Source organism: Scyliorhinus torazame, chromosome 13 (genome assembly GCF_047496885.1).
Source record: "Scyliorhinus torazame isolate Kashiwa2021f chromosome 13, sScyTor2.1, whole genome shotgun sequence".
Lineage (NCBI taxonomy): Eukaryota > Metazoa > Chordata > Chondrichthyes > Carcharhiniformes > Scyliorhinidae > Scyliorhinus > Scyliorhinus torazame.
The window spans coordinates 29577505-29596999 of NC_092719.1; the positions used below are offsets into that span (position 1 = coordinate 29577505).

Here is a 19495-nt window from a genome sequence, read left to right on the forward strand (position 1 = left end):
CATTTGGGAGACTATGGGCTGGATTCTCTGTATCTGAGACTCAGTGTTGACGCCAGCGGAGGAAGTGTGGCATTTTGCGACAGAGAAAACAGCGTAACAGCTGCACCGATTCAGCTACTTTAAATGGGCTAGCACCGTCGCCACGTGGAACACAATCGGTTCCATGGAAAACACTGCCAGATTCGGCGGGTCCGTGATTGGCACTCATTAGGCTCAGACGCTGCAGACGCCCTTCAACGGTCCCCCCACTCACACCAGCCAAGCTAACAAGATGGCTGGAAGGAGAGCGGCGCCATGGTTCAGGGACGATGAGCAGGACACCCTCGAGGAGGAGAGAAGGATGACCCTGTACCCCGACCCGGGCGGAAGGCCGCCAGGCGCCGCCGTTTGCCATGCCTGGGCACAGGTGGCAGAGGCAGTCAGCGCTGTGGGCAACATTGTCCAGACTGGCATGCAGTGCCAGACGAAAGTGCATAACCTTCTCAGGGCGGCCAGGGTGAGTTGGCTGCTCCATGTCCCTGGCACTAACCGTGCCCCCCCCCCCCCCCCCCCCAACACAGACCCGTAACCCGGCCCCCAGCCCCCAAGGACGGCCAAACCCTCGCCCTGCCCCACATGCTAGCATCTATGCCAGCGGCCATGGTCGGGTGACCTGGCCACTGAGGACACCATCTATCCAGCCCCTGGGTTGCAGGCATTGAACTGTCCAACGGTGTCGTTGTTTGTGTTTGTTTGTACCCCCCCCCCCCCCCCCCCCCCCAAGCAGATGGAGGTAGGATTAGCCGAGAGGTCAGACGGTTGGAGGGCAGGACCGCCCGAGGAATCAGCTGCCGTCCAGACAGGTCCCGGGCTTCTGGAACATCCAGTCCCAGCCACAGTGCAGATGCAGTCAGAGAGCCAGGGGACATAGGAGGGGATGTCGGCGAGGATCCAGCACCTGTGAGAGTAGGTGGAGGAGTCCAACCGCGTGCAGGAGCAGGGTGTGGCGCCGGCCGTGCGTGCAACCCAGGCCAACACCGCACAGCTGGCGCCTGCAGTGGAGGCATTGGTGGCGACGGTTTCGGCTATGAATCAGCATGTCCAAGGCCTGGGGCATTCTGTGCAGGCGTGGGCCGAGGCCCAGGACAGGGCTGCCCTCTCACAGGCAGCCATGTGCCAGAGCCACCTGGATATTGCTGCAGCGCTCCTCAGAATGGCCCAGTCACAGCAGGCCATGGCTGGGACCATCAGTGGCATTGCCCAGGCGCTGGCTGGCATTCACAGGGGGAGGTGGCCCAGTCCCAGAGGGAGGTGGCCCAGTCACTGGCTGACGTGGCACAGTCGCAGCCAGATGGAGATGGTCCACTCGCTGTGCTGCATGGCCACGAGCGTGCAGACCCTGGTCGAAACCAGAGCGGGCCTCCAGGACCTGCAGCGCCCGGTGGCAGGGGAGGGCTCATGGGGATGGCTCCACTCGCACTCCCATCCAATGGAGTAGCTCGGGGGCTATCAGATACCCCGAGGGAGGATGCCGGAACACCGCAGCACCTCGGACTTCAACCCCCCCACCCTGTCCCTGGTGCATCTGGTGGACAGCGGCAGAACAGGGTGGCACCACACCACCTGGGACACCAAAGCAGCAGCCGGACCCATATAGGCCGGGTCGCCCAAGGAAACATGCGCCAACAGGGACCCTTGTCCCAGGGCAGGAATCACAGCAGGCTGCCTCCACTCCTGTTGTACCGTCTGAGGAACCACCTCGGCATGGGCAGCACGGTAACATTGTGGATAGCACAATTGCTCCACAGCTCCAGGGTCCCAGGTTCAATTCCGGCTTGGGTCACTGTCTGTGCGGAGTCTGCACGTCCTCCCCGTGTGTGCGTGGGTTTCCTCCGGGTGCTCCGGTTTCCTCCCACAGTCCAAAGATGTGCGGGTTAGGTGGATTGGCCGTGATAAATTGCCCTTAGTGTCCAAAATTGCCCTTAGTGTTGGGTGGGATTGCTGGGTTGTGGGGATAGGGTGGAGGTGTTGACCTTGGGTAGGGTGCTCTCTCCAGGAGCCGGTGCGGACTCGATGGGCCGAATGGCCTCCTTCTGCACTGTAAATTCTATGATAGTATAGGGCCCGTAAGGCTAGAAAGCTAGACACTTGTTAGGTTGGCACGGGCAGGGGCGGATCTATTATTAAACTAATGAAGCTTAAGCTTCAGGGCCCCTAATCCCGGAGGGGCCCCAGAAGCGACTTTACAAGGCAGTCATAAATTAATTGACAGGACTTCACTGATCTATGAGCAGATAAGTCACTGCTGGGTCCCAGGTTAAAAGGAAAGTGATTATTCTGCTGCAAAAATGCGATCAGGAAATGCTGAGGATCAAAATTCGCCTCCTCTTCCGAATGTAGATCTGTCTCGATGAAGAGTGTCACCCCGCGTAAGTGTTGTGTTAATGCAGTGTGTGTGTGATTGGGTATTCCAAGAATGCTGATGTGGCCTGGCTCACGGGACTGCTCTCCCCTCACGCACTGTTCACTTGGCCAGTTTCACGAGGGTCACATATTTTGCAGCTGTGTATCGGAGGAATGAGAAAGAGCTGGCTCCAAACCTCAGCACAAACACTGGCGCCCTGCTTTGCTAGTTTTGTCTTTAGCCACAGGGGCCCTTTCTCTGCCTTCTTTGAAACGCAAAGCTCACTCAGCCTGGGAACTCGCGGTGTGAATTCAGATGTCCCCCTTTGCCGGTTTGCTATTTCACGATCCCAGCCTTCATCTCAGTTTTTACCAGCAGAACTTTGCAGTGTCGTGCAAACATTTAGAGTTAGGAAATTGCAAAGGAGAGCATATCGCTCTCGCACCCCGGTATACAGGTTTAGGTCCCCCATTTTCGGATTTCACCAGACCCCCGAACCCATTGGGACAGATTAAAGTGCATCCATTTTCTTTATGTATTCTGTGGAATAAAGAGATGTAAACCTCTGTGTCTGACTGCCAGGCCAGAGAAATTTGTGTGCTGCTATTTTGTACAGGTTAAGATGTATGGATTATTTTTGGATTGTTTAAATGAGGATAGTTTATTGAGAATAGTTAGAGGTTCCAGTTTTTTTTTATTTTCTGCAATTCATGTATTAATGTCATAGCGCCCCGTAGAGTTTTATGACAATGAATGTATTTAAAATGGTTTAGGTAAAATTGTGTTGCATAGGTTAGGACAGTGTAGAGCCTAAGTCTAGGTGCCCCGGTGATCAGAGGATGAAGACGACATAGTAATGCGATTCTTCACGCTTCGCGTTGAGGATCACAAGGAGGATGTGTAGCCAACTGGGGTGGCCACGTCCTGATTACAAAATGGACACTTGCAAAGAATGCAGGGAAAATTGGACAATGCTAAGAAACAAGCAGGTGCAAGCTCTGTCTGTTGATTAGAACCTTAAACTCCTAGACAGGACAGAAACCACCAAACACTCTACATACCAATGAGCCATATACGGGGACAAAAGGGAAACATTTAGATACACAATGTTAAGGCAGACTCCCCGGCGCCAGAAGAAGCTAAGACAAAGCAGACTGACAGTCACCAGGACACGCCCAGCAATCAGGGAACCACCCCTCTATTAGAGGAAAATCGATACAGATGATTGGGAAAGACCCAATTAGTTGAGGCCAAGTTCAAGGCCCACCCAAAAGCGCGCAAAGCCCTTTTTAGTATAAAAGGTATCTCCCAAGGGAGAACGCCCTCCTTTGGCTTTGGCTCTCACCGAAGAGAGAGAGACCAGCCTAGCAGCTGCACCAGACGAAATAAGTTCCAAGTCAACGCACGCTACGAGATAGACGCTCCTAGTTGCTAACCTGTAAACAGCTCAACCCAGCAGCCTCAGAACCGAGCAACGGCCATTGTTCCTCTGACTGAGTGGGCACCCGAAGCTAAGTATAGGCTTTAGTAATAGTGGTAGTTTAGTTTGTAGAGTTTATGCATGAGTAGATTTGACTGTGTGTAAATAAATGAGCATTGCTTTTGAACTTACTAACTGGTGTATCGAGTCATTGATCAGTATTCGGTTCTGAACCTTGTGGCGGTGCCGAAAAATACCTGGCGACTCTTGAGCAAAAGTGATTAAACAGAGCCAAATTAAGGGCCAACCAAAAGTTAGCAACAATTCTATGATGCATCATGCATGTACATAGCATTTCCCTAATTTTCATCCCCCCGTAACTCGAAATCTATAAGGCATAGGAAATCTTTATTCACACCAGTGACTTTGACATGTGAGATGATCCAGTACAGCAATTTCTATCAAAATCTGAGGTGCAGTGGTTAAATTTTAAAACAGTTTGTGGTGATCTGTCGTGGAACAACCCCATTGAAGAAGATAACAGTGGTTACCCAGACCTCGTTGCTGGTTGCGAAGGGGCCCCCATAACAGTTCAAGCTTCAGGGCCCCAAAAATGTAGGTCCGCACTGGGCACGGGTGCAGAGCAAAGTTTAGTTGTAGGGGCTAGGGCACAGACTATATATATTTCTTCAAAATAAACACCTGTTAACACCGTTAAATCCTGCCTCGGTGCCCTGTCTGGTGTGTGTGGGGGTGGCTGGTCCGGGCTGGCTGGTGGGAAGTTGGGGGGGGTCACCAGTGCACGCATTGTGGGAAGACCATGCTCCACACCCTTCTCCCCCCACCCTCACCCCCGCGCCCCGATCGTCCCCAGAACCCCATCCCAGGGATTCAACGGGACCATGAGATGTACTGACCAGCTCAGAAGGTGCTATCATGGGCATGAGTCAGGCATTGTCGTACGATGCGGAGCACCAAAGCTCATCGCAGAGCGGGTTGGCATCATCCTCCATCCCATAGACCAGACCCGCTGTTAATAATTTGGACATTCTGAATTCCCCCTCTGTGTACCCAAACAGGTGCTGGAATGTGGCGACTAGGGGCTTTTCACAGTAACTTCATTGCAGTGTTAATGTGAGCCTACTTGTGACAATAATAAAGGTAATAATAATTATTATTATTCAAAAGTTTCCTTTTGTGGGGACGAGGAGAACTCAAGGCCGTCAATATCAGACCGTCACCAAGATTGCCAGGAGGGAGTTCAGGAGAAACATCTTCAGCCGAAGAATGATGAGAAAGTGGAACTCACTACCACAGGGAGTGGCTGAAGAAAATAATGAAAATGTATTTAAGGTAAGTGAAATAAGCATGTGTGAGGAGAATAGAGGGTTACAATCATAAATTTGGATGAGGAAAGATGGGGCAAGGATTTAGTGGAGTATAAACTCCACCATGGACAGATTGGGCCAAGTGTCCTGTTTCTCTGCTGTATATCCTGTGTAATTTGCATCTATCCTGCAGCCTTCATTCTTATCCTCACAGAAAACAAGTACTGGAATCAGTATCCATAGGGTCTCCTTCTCTACCTCCTCTTGTGTCCTGACAGACACACAGTCCTTTTCCTGCAATGTGCTTCACTATGAGTTGACTGTGATCTGGAGAGAGCCGTGTGGGTATTTCCCCTCCTCCCCTGTGTTGGAGAGTCTCAAACTCACACTTCAGCTCAACAACTCTGAGCTGCTGTGTCTCAGGCAAGAGACACGAACGGCAGGTGTAGCCATCCCGGACAGTCTGATTGTCCCAAATTCCCATATTCTACGATCCGGTTACACCTCCTGTGCTGCCAATTTTAATCTTTATTTTTTGTTCACAGTCATTGATTTCTACAGATAATAGAATCAGTTTACCTGCCACCTCACTGCTGAATAATGCAGCAAACAGCAAAACTCCAATCAGCATCATATCTGGCTTGAAGTTCCTCTCCTCAAACCTGAAATACAAAAACAATTCAACATTAACATCAAGATTTCCAATGAAAGGTGGGAATCTCCTGCTCCCATTCCTACCTCTCTCTTTCCCAGTTGTCTGATGTGATGAGGTTCCAAGTGTGACTGTGAATATATAGAGCAGACTGAAGAGCAGTGGAGCCACTGAAATCAAATCCAATTGGCTGGATCAGTAATGATGTCACATGAATTATTGACCAATTGGTGTCTGAGAGCCAACAGGAGGGACTGGAAGATATTCAAATATTTCCTGTACCACATCTGAGATTGTTTAACGTGGCTCTGTAACTCCTCAGTGAGGAATGGAAACTGCAGTCAATGTTCCAAACACCATTAATCATTCTGGAAATAAATGGATTTAAGAAATTAAGATTTAAGAATCAATGAAACCAGTTAGAATTTGCTCCTTACCATTATGAGCTTACAGCCCTAAAATAAATGGATTAAGTTCTAAAAACACAGACAGTTTCATTCTCCATTCCGGAGACTAACTGTTGACATTGGCGCAGGATTCGTAGAGACCTATGTTATGATATGCAAACATGCAGCTAATGAACACGTAGAATAGGACACGACCAATGAGCAGTCAGGACACTCAGGGCTGGTATCTCACTATAAAAGGGATGCGGCACTCACTCCCCACCTCTTTCCACAGACCAACATCTACAGAGTGAGACAGGGTGTATCCTCAGCATCACACCCCAGCACGTGGCTTAGAGCAAGGCTGGTTCAGTTAGACTGAGTTACTACGTTTAGATTAGCAGAGAGTCGAACTCATTGAGAACTGTGCTAATAGTTCAATAAAACACATTGAACTCACTTCAAAGTCTGGAGCATCTTTTATTCAAAACTGCATCAAGTGGTTGCTTGTGTTATTCCAAATTACATAACACAACATGATACCAGGAGTCTGTTCAATCTAGTTAGTTCAACTCAGCAAGATCCGTGATGACCAGCGAATGTATACCGGCACAATGGAAAAGACTCCGGCTCCTCACCAGCTCAGGACCTCCGGCAATCTCAGTGCCAACTGGCGGACATTCAAGCAGAAATTTCAGCTTTACGTCGAAGTATCAGACCTCAATGGAGCGTCTGAAGCACGGAAGATAGCTCTTTTCCTCACCACAGCGGGTGATCATGCCTTGGAAATATTCAACTCCTTTCACTTCGCCGAAGACCAGGACAAGACAAAGTTTCAGACCATCCTGGACAAGTTTGACAGCCACTGTGAGGTGGACACCAACGAAATCTTCGAGCACTACATATTCCAGCTGCGATTGTAAGGTAAAGACGAATCCTTGAACTCATATTTAACTAACCATAGACTGCTAGCGCAATCCTGCAACTTCGGTGATATCACTGACTCCATGATCCGAGACCAAATTGTTTTTGGAGTTCACTCTGATCCTCTGAGAGAGCAGTTACTGAAGTATGACCCTGCCAGTCACGATTGAAACATGCACAGTGCATGAACACGCTAAAAATCGCTATTCCCAGTACAAAATGGCAGAAAATGATAAACTAGCCTCCCACGAGGTGGAGAGTGTGCAGACCATCTCCGATGCAGCGCCTCAACATTCGCGCGCCCGGGGCCCGACACATGCGTGATGCGAACGGGATAACGAAGCGGCTGAAACCCGCACTGCGCAGGTGCAGACATCTGAGAACCGCACTGCGCATGTGCAACGACGCCTGGAGTGTCAGGACGCTGACGTCATGACGTGTTCGAACTGTGGCATCGGCCATTTAAAGAAACACTGCCCTGCAGAAGGCAGACGCTGTTTAAACTGCGGGAAGCCAGGCCACTGTGCAGCCCTGTGCAGATCTGCACCACCAGTCAGGAGCCAGCGCTCCCAATTCCGACGACGGCACATCCGGAGTGTGCAACAACGCCTACAGGATTCTGATCCCGGCAGTGCAACGGATCCAGATGCTGAATGCCTGGACAACGCCTACCGTGTGGCAATATTACAACATGTGAATATGCCACACCAGACACATCGCAAGTCCAATCAATCCTAGCTGTGGATTCCGAGGATGAATGGCGAGCAGTGATGAAGGTCAACCACTGCCCCATCCAGTTCAAGCTGGACACAGGTGCCTCTGCCAACCTCCTCTCACAGGCAGATTTCTGACGCATTAAGAAGCCCCCCATGGTCCTCCCAGCTGCCTGCAAGCTCCTGGATTACAACGGGAATGCCATCACGGCACTGGGATCATGCCATCTGCACATATCCAACCGACACACACAAGCACGGTTACGCTTTGAAATTGTTGAGCTGGACAGGGCATCCCTACTAGGTGCACACGCCTGCAAGCAGCTGCACCTCATTCAAAGGGTTTGCACCACAACATCCTCCCATGTGGATCTTCAGGCCGGCATCGACGCCATCCTCGCCCAGTATCCAGATGTGTTCGACGGGATGGGCACGCTGCCTTATCGATACAAGATTCTGCTATGGCCTGATGCCAACCAGTGGTCCACACACCACGACGTGTCCCTGCTCCACTGAGAGAGCGCCAAAGGCACAGCTCAAGGATCTTCAGCAAAAAGGCATCATATCCAAGGTCACCGAACCGACTGACTGGGTCAGCTCGATGGTGTGCGTAAAGAACCGTCGGGGGACCTGAGCATCTGCATTGATCCCAAGGATCTCAATCAGAATATCATGCGGGAACACTACCCCATCCCGAAGCGGGAGCAACTCACGAGTGAGATGGCACACGCCTGCTTCTTCACCAAATTGGATGCATCACAGGGATTTTGGCAAATCCAGCTGGAAGAGTCCAGCAGAAGGCTCTGCACCTTCAACACGTCTTTTGGCAGATGCCGCTACAATCGCATGCCATTTGGCATCATCTCGGCATCGGAGATATTCCATCGCATCATGGAGCAGATGATGGAAGGCATTGAAGGGGTTCGTGTGCACGTGGATGACTTCATCAGATGGTCCACGACCCCTGAAGAATGTGTCCCGTCTCCAGAAGGTATTCTGCCGTGTACATGACAACGGCCTAAAGTTAAACAGGTCCAAATGTTGTTTTGGCACATGGCCGCTCAAGTTCCTAGGCGACCAGATCTCACAGCATGGTGTGCGCCCGGACACATACAAAATCAAGGCCATCGAGGTGATGAAGGTCCCTGAGGACGAAAAAGTGGTGCTGCGCTTCTTGGGTATGGTCAATTTTCTGGGCAAGATCATTCCAAACATAGTCACACACACCACGGCCCTATGCAACCTGGTGAAAAAATCAACTGCCTTTGAGTGGAAGGCGGCACACCAGACAGAGTGGCTGGAGCTGAAAGCCAAGCTCACCACTGCACCAGTCCTGGAATTTTTCGACCCGGACCGGGAGACAAAGATATCCACAGATGTGAGTCAGGATGGCATCGGTGAGATGTTGCTTCAACGAGATGACACATAATCCTGGGCACCAGTAGCCTACGCATCAAGGGCGATGACGCCCACTGAAACCAGATATGCTCAGATTGAGAAGGAGTGCTTGGGTCTTCTCACCGGCATCCTCAAATTTCATAATTATGTCTACAGCCTGTCGACATTCACTGTCGAGACGGATCATAGGCCTCTGGTCCACATCATCCACAAGGACCTGAACGACATGACGCCTCGGTTACAGAGAATCCTGCATAAACTTAGGAGGTATGACTTCAACTTGGTGTACACACCTGGCAAGGAGCTCATCATCGCTGTTACATTGTCCCGCTCCGTCACCTCGCCCAGTGAGCCGCTGGAGATCAAACAGCACATCGAATCGTAGGTGCAGCTGTGTGCTAGCACTCTCCCGGCGACAGATGAGAAGGTAGTTCTCATCCGTGGTCATAGAATTTACAGTGCAGTACAGTGATGAGACAGCCAAGGACCCCCCTCTTGCAGCGCGTCATCCACAACCTCTCCAATGGCTGCCAGAAAGGGCAGTGCCCACAATTTTAAAATGTGAAGGATGACCTGACAGTGATTGATGGTATCCTCCTCAAGCTGGCGAGGATTGTCCGCTCAGTCTCCAGAGCCTGGTGCTGTGCCAGATTCATGAGGGACACCTGGGCGTCGAGAAGTGCAGATGCAGAGCCCGGCAAGCTGTCTACTGGCCCGACATCAGCCAAGACATCACGAACAAGATCCAGAACTGTGCTACCTGTCAGCAGTTCCAGCCAGCGCAGAGCAAGGAGACCCTCCAACCGCATGACCTAGAGACCTCTCCGTGGTCCAAGGTTGGCATTGACCTCTTCCATGCGAATGGTCACGACTACGTATTGATCATCGACTATTTTTCGAATTACCCTGAGGTGCTGAAGCTCCCGGACCTCACCTCTCGGACCGTCATCAAAGCCTGTGAGGAGACGTTCTCAAGGCATGGCATCCCAATCACCATCATGAGCGGCAATGGCCCGTGCTTTAGCAGTCGAGAATGGTCCACATTTGCAGGTCATACAATTTCCAGCATGTCACCTCCAGCCCACACTATCCACAGTCCAATGGAAAAGTCGGGAAAGGGGTGCACATTGTGAAACAGCTCATCTGCAAGGCCGCGGACTCTGCTTCCGACATACACCTTGCACTGCTCGCGTACAGGGAGACTCCATTGTCCACTGGCATGTCACCGGCTCAACTCCTGATGAACAGGGACCTGCGGACGATGTTTCCAGCCATAAACCTGCCCAACCTGGATCACCTCCCGGTGCTGCAGAAGATGCAGCAGCTCAGAAACCGTCAAAAGCAGGGCTATGTTGCCCATGCCACCGATCTGGCCGTGCTAGCCCCGGCAGACACTGTCAGGATCCAGATACCGGATGGTGGGTGGTCTGCCCCGGCTGTCGTTGTTTGACAGGCCGCGCCCCGCTCTTGCGTTGTACGTATGGCTGATGGCTCAATCGTGCGAAGGAATCGATGGGCACTGCGCAAAGTTGCCTGCCCGCAACCACTTTCTCCTCCATTTCCATATGTTGAATTGCCACCTCCTGATACCTCGCACCACGAGGCCACCAGTCAGGCTTCCATCCCGCCTGTCAAGGCGCCGTCGTCCCCTCCGCCACCTCTCCGGCGGTCGACCAGGCTCAGGCGCAAGCCTGAGAGACTGGACTTATGAACGTTTGTTTTGTTTGCTCTGTTCTGTTGTCCTCCATCAGTCACGTTAGACAGACTCATTCACATGTAAATACATTCACATACGCCAGCAAAACATAAAAAAAGGGGAGATGTCATGATACGCAAACATGCAGTTAATGAACACATAGAATAGGACACGGCCAATGAGCAGTCAGGACACTCAGGGATGGTATCTCACTATAAAAGGGATGCGGCACTCACACCCCGCCTCTTTGATATCTTAAATGATAGCATCATTTAAGATGCATCTAGACAGATATATGAACGGGTGGGGAACAAAGAGAAGTAGATCCTTGGAAAATAGGCGACAGGTTTAGATAAAGGATCTGGATCAGCACAGGCTGGGAGGGCCGAAGGGCCTGTTCCTGTTCTGTAATTTTCTTTGTTCTTTCTTTCCACAGACCAACATCTACAGAGTGAGACAGGGTGTATCCTCAGCATCACACCCCAGCACGTGGCTTAGAGCAAGGCTGGTTCAGTTAGACTGAGTTACTACATTTAGATTAGCAGAGAGTCAAACTCATTGAGGACTGTGGTAATTGTTCAATAAAACACATTGAACTCACTTCAAAGTCTGGAGTATGTTTTACTCAAAACTGCATCAAGTGGCAGCTTGTGTTATCCCAAATTACATAACACAACAATCCACAACAGCTAAACTGGCGCCGCACCTGGGCTGATTCAGAGACCCTGGAGGGGCTAGCACCAGCTATCGATTCCAATGAGAAATGGTATTGGATTCGCCAGGTCCATGATTGACACTCGGGAGGTTGACAAGCTACAGCCGTACATGCACATTACACTCCCCACACACACTCATCCCAGCCCACAAGGTGTCACTGGTTGTGCTGGAGCGCGCCCATCCTGCTGATGGGTCGGCTGGGGCCAGAGGTCACCCAGACGACCTGTGGCCTTAAGTTCACAGTGGGTCGTTAGTGGTGTGTGCAGCTGCACAGCTGCCTTGTAGGTCGCGCCAATGATGCTCCGTGCCCTCCATCCCAACCCCACAGCCTACCTCCTGGCCGCCTCCCGCTACTCCCCTCGGCCCTGGTAGAAACCCCCTGGCCAGCGACATGATTATTAGCAAACTCTGGTGATGTTGGACACTTTCCGTACCCCGTCTCTCTCCCTCAGCTGCCACGGCGCCTGTTTCACCATTTTTAAAAGCACTCGTGAACCTCGCCGTCGGGAACTCGGCCCAGTGGAGACGGAGCAGCACGTAGGCCCCGGAGAGTATCGGGTCAGGCCTGCTCATGATATGCCAACGATGTTTACTGTACATGCATTCTGGGATGCATTGACACCGCTGTCAAAGCACCAGAGAACCGGCGCTCACCACGATTTTGGTGTCAAAACCGATCCTCCGCCTAATCGCGTTTCTCGCTTCCAGCATCGGCCGACGGAGAATCCAGCCCGACAACGTATATCAGATAATCCGATCCCTTTTGTAAGAGATCCGTTCCTCTCATTTCTCCCCATAATGATAGATCTCCTTCACACACTGGCAGCAGTGGGAATGTTACCCATTTGTAAAGAATAGTACAGGAGACTCATGACAAAGGTCAGAGCAGCTAAAGGAACAAGTAGTAGAATGGATAGCACTTCAGTTGTACCTCCAATGTCACCCTCCAAACATACACACTTACATCCCAAGTTGGTACTCACTCTTGGGGCACACCGAGGATCACTGAACCATTTCTAGGACTGGCTCCACGTGCGATGGACCACCTCATGCCCACTCACCTGAACAGCCACGCCTATCCAGGCCTTCTTCATCTGATGGGGTGACTTCCTCTTGCCTTCCCATGCCATGGGTATGTCAAACTGGGCACGCACTACCCCGACTAGAGCACACAGACTCTCACCAGCGAACTGGGGCAGAGTGCCCACTGGCATTGCCCCCGAGGCTTGTGTGTCAAATGGGTGCAGATGCCATCATGCTTACCAAATACCTTGCAGTCTCATGTGGAGAGGCATTCTAATTCAAGATGGAATAAAACCACTCCAGCTAAAGGTCAGATAGAGGTTACCACCTGATGGGAGAGACTCCAAGCTGGTTCGAAGGACTCATTAGTATCAAACTATTAAAGACTTTTCTTTGATAGACCATAAATCCTTTGAGACGAACTCCCCTCCCAAGAAGTATTCAAAATATAAGGACAGGGAATTCTCCAGATAAATAGATACACAAATCTTTCTCAAACTATACCTTTGGACACTTACAATAACGCCTTCACAAAAGTGTCTGTTTTGATATCTGGAGAGGATGTCACCCTGACAAGAGGCAGGCACCAACCAGTGCCTCCCTTGCCAATATATCTTAGAACCCTGGACAATTACACAGACACTACAACCATTAAAAGATCTATCAGTGATAGTACATCCAATTAGCCATTTGGCTATAGGTAATTAACCAACAATAAATGCTAAGGTAACAAATGTCTTCTGAACCGATAAGCAAGTTTAATGTATATAAAGAGAAGGCATTTTAGCAGAAGTATCTCTCTCTGATTCTGACCCCCCTCTTAGGGCGAGAGTCAGTTCTGTTCTCAGGAAGCTTGTCTCGTCGGACAAAACCTGTTGTAAGTATGGTTTTGCAATAACTTCTTAGAAATGTATTAAGAAGCTTATAGAGATGCTTTAAGGATTTTTCCATGTTTAGATATCTCATTCGATTGAGAGAAGTTAGTATGTTCGTGTCATGATATCCACATTAACATATCATGGTGCAATCACACACACACACTGATGGACAGGTAGATGGACCAATCAACACACACACAACATCACAGCCAATCACCAGTGAGAGCTCACGCACTATAAAACAGGGAACACCACAGTTCCAGCTCATTCTACCAGGCGATAGCACAGAGCTCACAGCGTGCCACTCAGACATACACCATGTGCTGAGTGCCTCACTAAGATAGTGCTAGGGCTGGGTCCACAGGTTAACTGGTGAAGTACGAACCACAGCCAGAAGTTAACAGTTATTATTGTACAGAATAATAAAACAGAGTTGTCCCATCTACAACCGTGTTGGTTCGTTTGTGTATCGGAACACCCAACACAACAGTTAGTAGATAACTAGAAGGACTGTTTAGTCCACTTATACTTTAACTCTGTAATTCAGTATGTATCCATTGGTAGTATTTTCACAATAAAGATACTTTAATTAAAATCATACTGTGTGAAAATTAATCTCGAGATTGATCTCCTAGACCCTCATTTAGGAAGCCTAAGTCGGCGATAGGACCCACGACCTCAAGAGGTATTGATTTAGTTATGAGTGACGAATCTGAACTCTCCCAAAAGAAAGTAACTGAAATCCTGTCTGAGACCCAGAAAAGCATTCTCCCTTCGTGAGATCTATTCTGAGTCTTGGCAGGAAAACAGGTTTCCCTCTTATAATAGGTTAATCTAGGGCATAGGTTAGTAATGGAGTATTATCAGATCCGGAATAACCTAAACCCACGACACACCTGGATCAGACGGTAAAATTAGCCTCCTCTCTGGAAGTAGCGTTCCAGAGCCTCAACACGTTCCCGTCTGACCACGCGACCCCCTCGTGGACCCCCGACCAAAGACTACCCCAGGCCTGTGCCGCGCGGCTACCGCCTCCCATGGGGGGCTACCCTGCTATTTCTGCGGCCAGCCCCAACACCCCCGGCTGCACTGCCTGGCCCGTAACGCGAACTGCAGCAGCTGAGGGAGTTTGCCTGGCCAGGTCCAAGAACTCTAAATCATAGGCCCGATCCTCAGACTCACAGGCCCGCAGACCCCGCAGTGTGGCAGCATGTCTGCCGACTCCACCCCCTGTAGGTGCGTCATCAGCCTTGTGCTATCCGTGGGGGCAGCCATCTTCCAGCCCACACAGCACGTGCGACTCACGGGGGCCGCCATTTTGGCCATCCTCCCCCACGCGGCCTGCCGCGTGCGCTCCATGCGGGCCACCATCTTGGACGCCATCTTCCTCACTGCCTGACACGCTCGACCAACGGGGGCCGCTATCTTATCCGCCAGCTGCTACACCGCTCAACACGCTCGACCAACGAGGGCAGCCATCATGGAACCGCCCCAGCGCCTCCGACCACGCCGGCTACCCGCAACTCAGCGTGGTCACCTTTGACCAGTAGCGACCCAAGCACCTCCGGAGTTCCATGATGACCGTCCGGGTAAACGGGCACAAAACGCGTTGCCTCATTGACTCCGGGAGCACAGAGAGCTTCATTCGTCCGGACATGGTAAGACGCTGCTCGCTCCCAATCTTCCCGGCGCACCAAACCATCTCCCTCGCGTCTGGGTCGCACTCGGTGCAAATCCGATGGTGCACTACCGCAACCCTAGCGATACAGGGCGCCGAGTACGCCAATTTTAAATTATCCGTACTCCCAGACCTCTGCGCTCCTCTCCTATTGGGACTAGATTTCCAATGCAACCTCAGGAGCCTAACCCTGAAATTCGGGGGGCCCCTACCCCCACTCACCATATGTAGCCTTGCTAAAGGTCGACCCTCCCCCACTCTTCGCAAACCTCACCACCGACTGCACACCAGTTGCCACCAGAAGCAGGCGGTATAGCATCCAGGACAGGACTTTTATCAGGTCCGAGGTCCAGCGACTCATGCGGGAGGGAATCATCGAGGCCAGCAGTAGTCACTGGAGAGCTGAGGTGGTGGTCGTAAAGACCGGGGAAAAGAACTGGATGGTTGTAGATTACAGCCAAACCATAAACCGGTACACGCAACTCGATGCATACCCCCTTCTCCGGATCGCAGACATGGTTAACCAGATCGCACACTACCGGGTGTTCTCCACGGTGGATCTGAAGTCTGCATACCACCAGCTCCCAATCCGCCCGGAGGACCGCCACTACACGGCTTTTGAGGCAGGCGGCCGCCTTTTAAACTTCCTCCGGCTCCCCTTTGACGTCACGAACGGGTCTCGGTGTTCCAAAGAACAATGGACCGAATGGTGGACCAGCACGGGCAGTGGGCCACATTTCCGTACTTGGACAATGTCACCATCTGCGGCCATGATTAGCAGGACCACGATGCCAACCTCCACAGATTTCTCCAAACCGCCCAAACTCTTAACCTCCCTTTCAACAAGGAGAAATGCGTTTTCCGCACAACCAGGCTAGCCATCCTCGGCTACGTCGTGGAAAACAGGGTTCTAGGACCCGACCCTGACCGTATGCGCCCCCTCCTGCAACTCCCCCTCCCCCACTGCCCCAAGGCCCTGAAGAGGTGCCTCGGGTTCTTTTCATATTATGCCCAGTGGGTCCCCAACTATGCGGACAAAGCCCGCCCACTAATCAAGGCCACCATCTTCCCACTGGCGACTGAGACCCGCCAGGCCTTCCGTTGCATCAAGGCGGACATCGCCAAAGCCACTATGCGCGCGGTGGACGAGTCCGTCCCCTTCCAGGCGAGAGCGACGCATCAGAGGTCACTCTCGCCGCTACCCTCAATCAGGCAGGCAGACTGGTCGCGTTTTTTTCGCGCACCCTCACCACCTCCGAAATTCGTCATCCCTCAGTCGAAAAGGAGGCCCAAGCCATCGTGGAAGCCGTACGGCACTGGAGGCACTACCTCGCTGGTAGGAGGTTTACCCTCATCACCGACCAACGATTGGTAGCCTTCATGTTTGATAATATGCAGCGGGGCAAAATCAAGAATGATAAGATCTTGAGGTGGAGGATCGAACTCTCCACCTATAATTACGAAGTAATATATCGTCCTGGGAAATTCAACGAGCTCCCAGATGCCCTGTCCCGCAGCACGTGTGCCAGTGCGCAAGATGACCGACTATGTCACCCGGCTTCTCCACTACATCAAGGCCTGCAACCTGCCCTACTCCACCGAGGAGGTCAGAACTATGACCAGGGACTGCCAGATCTGTGCAGTGTAAACCGCACTTCTAGCGACCAGATAAGGCCCACCTGGTAAAGGCATCCCGGCGCTTTGAGCACCTCAGTATCGATTTCAAAGTGCCCCTCCCCTCCAATAACCGCAATACATATTTTCTCAACATTATTGATGAGTTCTCCCGCTTCCCCTTTGCAATCCCTTGCCCCGACATGACCACGCCCATCGTCATTAAAGCCCTACGTAGTTTCTTCACCCTGTTTGGTTTCCCCAGTTATGTCCACAGTGACCGGGGCTCGTCATTCATGAGCGATGAACTGCGTCAGTACCTGCTCAGTAAGGGCATCGCCTCGAGCAGGACTACCAGTTATAACCCCAGGGGAAACGGGCAGGTGGAGAGGGAGAACGCGACGGTCTGGAAGACCGTCCTACTGACCCTGCGGTCTAGGAATCTCCCAGTTTCCCTCTGGCAGGAGGTCCTCCCCGTTGTGCTCCACTCTATTAGGTCCCTACTTTCCACGGCCACAAACGAGACCCCTCATGACTGCCTATTTGTTTCCCTCAGGAGATCCACCTCAGGGGCCTCGCTTCCATCCTGGCTGAAGACACCGGAGCCCGTTCTGCTCAGAAAGCACGTCAGGAGCCATAAGTCCGACCCTCTGGTAGAGAGGGTCCAGCTCCTACACTCCACCCCTCAGTACGCATATATCGAACACCCCGATGGCCAACAGGATACGGTCTCCCTCCGGGTCCTGGCACCTGCCGGTTCCACCACAATCACCACCGCCACTCCACCCTATCCCGCCGAACCTATCATGACCAGCGCCCCGCCCCTATATGGTTCCCGTGCTCCTTCCCACCTGCCATCCCCCCTTCACCGATCCACAGGAATGAAGCTCCAGAAGAGACGCTCCCGGAATCCACGTCTGTACCCGCACCGGCGCCCTCACTACTGATGCCAGCAAGGATGAGTTTGACTCCCGGGCCAGCAACAGCACCAGAGCTTCAGCGATCACAGCGCACAATCCGTGCGCTAGACCGGCTGAACTTATGAACCCGTCACCCCCCCCGGACTTCATTTTTTTAACAGGGGGTGAATGTGGTGAATGTATTATATTACTAATCCACCATTGTATCTGTGCTATGCTGTTGCCCTTGTGGGCTCCACCTATGGGCCATTGTATGGCATTATCCATAAGGAAACATGTTGGGGCCAGTATGGTCTCCGCCCATGGCTCCTCCCCTTGAAGGGAGGTATAAAGAGCAATCAACCTATAGGCAGCTCTCAGTGTTAGATCAGTCGCAGGCAGGCACTGTTCTAGTTGATTAAAGCCACAGCTTATTTCTACTCTTGTCGCGAGTGAATTGATGGTCGCATCACTCTCTCACACACACAGTCTCTCCGTCTCCCACACACTCTCTTTCTCCAACACACAATCACTCTCTCCCACATACACACTCTCTCCCTCTCTCTCATACACACGCTCTCTCCCTCTCCCCCATACGCTCAGTCTCTCCCACACACACTCACTCTCTCTACCACACACACACTCTCTCTCCCACACACTCACTCTCTCCCACACACACACTCTCTCTCCCACACACACACACTCTCTCTCCCACACACACACACTCTCTCTCCCACACACACACTCTCTCTCCCACACACTCACTCTCTCCCACACACACACTCTCTCTCCCACACACACACACACACTCTCTCCCACACACACACTCTCTCTCCCACACACTCACTCTCTCCCACACACACACTCTCTCTCCCACACACACACACACTCTCTCTCTCACACACACACACTCTCTCTCTCACACTCTCTTTCTCCCTCTCTCCCACACACACACTCTCCCACACACACACTTTCTCACTCTCTCTCCCACATGCACACTCAATCTCTCTCTCACACACACTCTCTCTCTCCCACACGCACACTCAATCTCTCTCTCACACACACTCACTCTCTCTTCCACACACACACTCTCTCTCCCACACACTCACTCTCTCCCACACACACACTCTCTCTCCCACACACACACTCTCTCCCACACACACACTCTCTCTCCCACACACACACACTCTCTCTCTCACACACACTCTCTCTCACACACTCTCTTTCTCCCTCTCTCCCACACACACTCTCCCACACACACTTTCCCACTCTCTCTCCCACATGCACACTCAATCTCTCACACACACTCTCTCTCTCCCACACGCACACTCAATCTCTCTCTCACACACACTCACTCTCTCTTCCACACACACACCTTCCCTCTCTCTCACACACACTCACTCTCACTCTCCCACACACACTCACTCTCTGACACTCTCTCACACACACTCACTCTCTCTCTCACAGACTCACTCTCTCCCTCTCCCACACACATACTCTCTCTCCCCCACACACTCAGTCTCTCCCACACACACTCACTCTCTCTCCCACACACACACTCTCTCTCCCACACACTCTCGTTCTCCCTCTCTCCCACACACACACTCTCTCCATCACACACACTTTCTCTCCCACACGCACACTCAATCTCTCTCTCACGCACACTCTCTCTCTCTCCCACACGCACACTCAATCTCTCGCTCACACACACTCACTCTCTCTTCCACACTCACACTTTCCCTCTCTCTCACACACACTCACTCTCTCTCCCACACACACTCACTCT

The 19495-nt window shown here is 51.8% G+C and overlaps 1 protein-coding gene across 1 annotated transcript in view; it reads right to left on the bottom strand.

The window, feature by feature from the left end:
- Positions 1 to 19495, bottom strand: part of LOC140387795 (lithostathine-1-alpha-like) — a 110786-nt gene that overhangs the window by 15284 nt on the left and 76007 nt on the right. The window contains exons 3-4 of the mRNA XM_072470922.1: positions 5870 to 5973; positions 5711 to 5793 (exon numbers count right to left, since the gene is read on the bottom strand). Of these exons, the coding sequence (XP_072327023.1) occupies positions 5711 to 5793; positions 5870 to 5973 (187 nt within the window). The remainder of the gene's footprint in view (positions 1 to 5710; positions 5794 to 5869; positions 5974 to 19495) is intronic.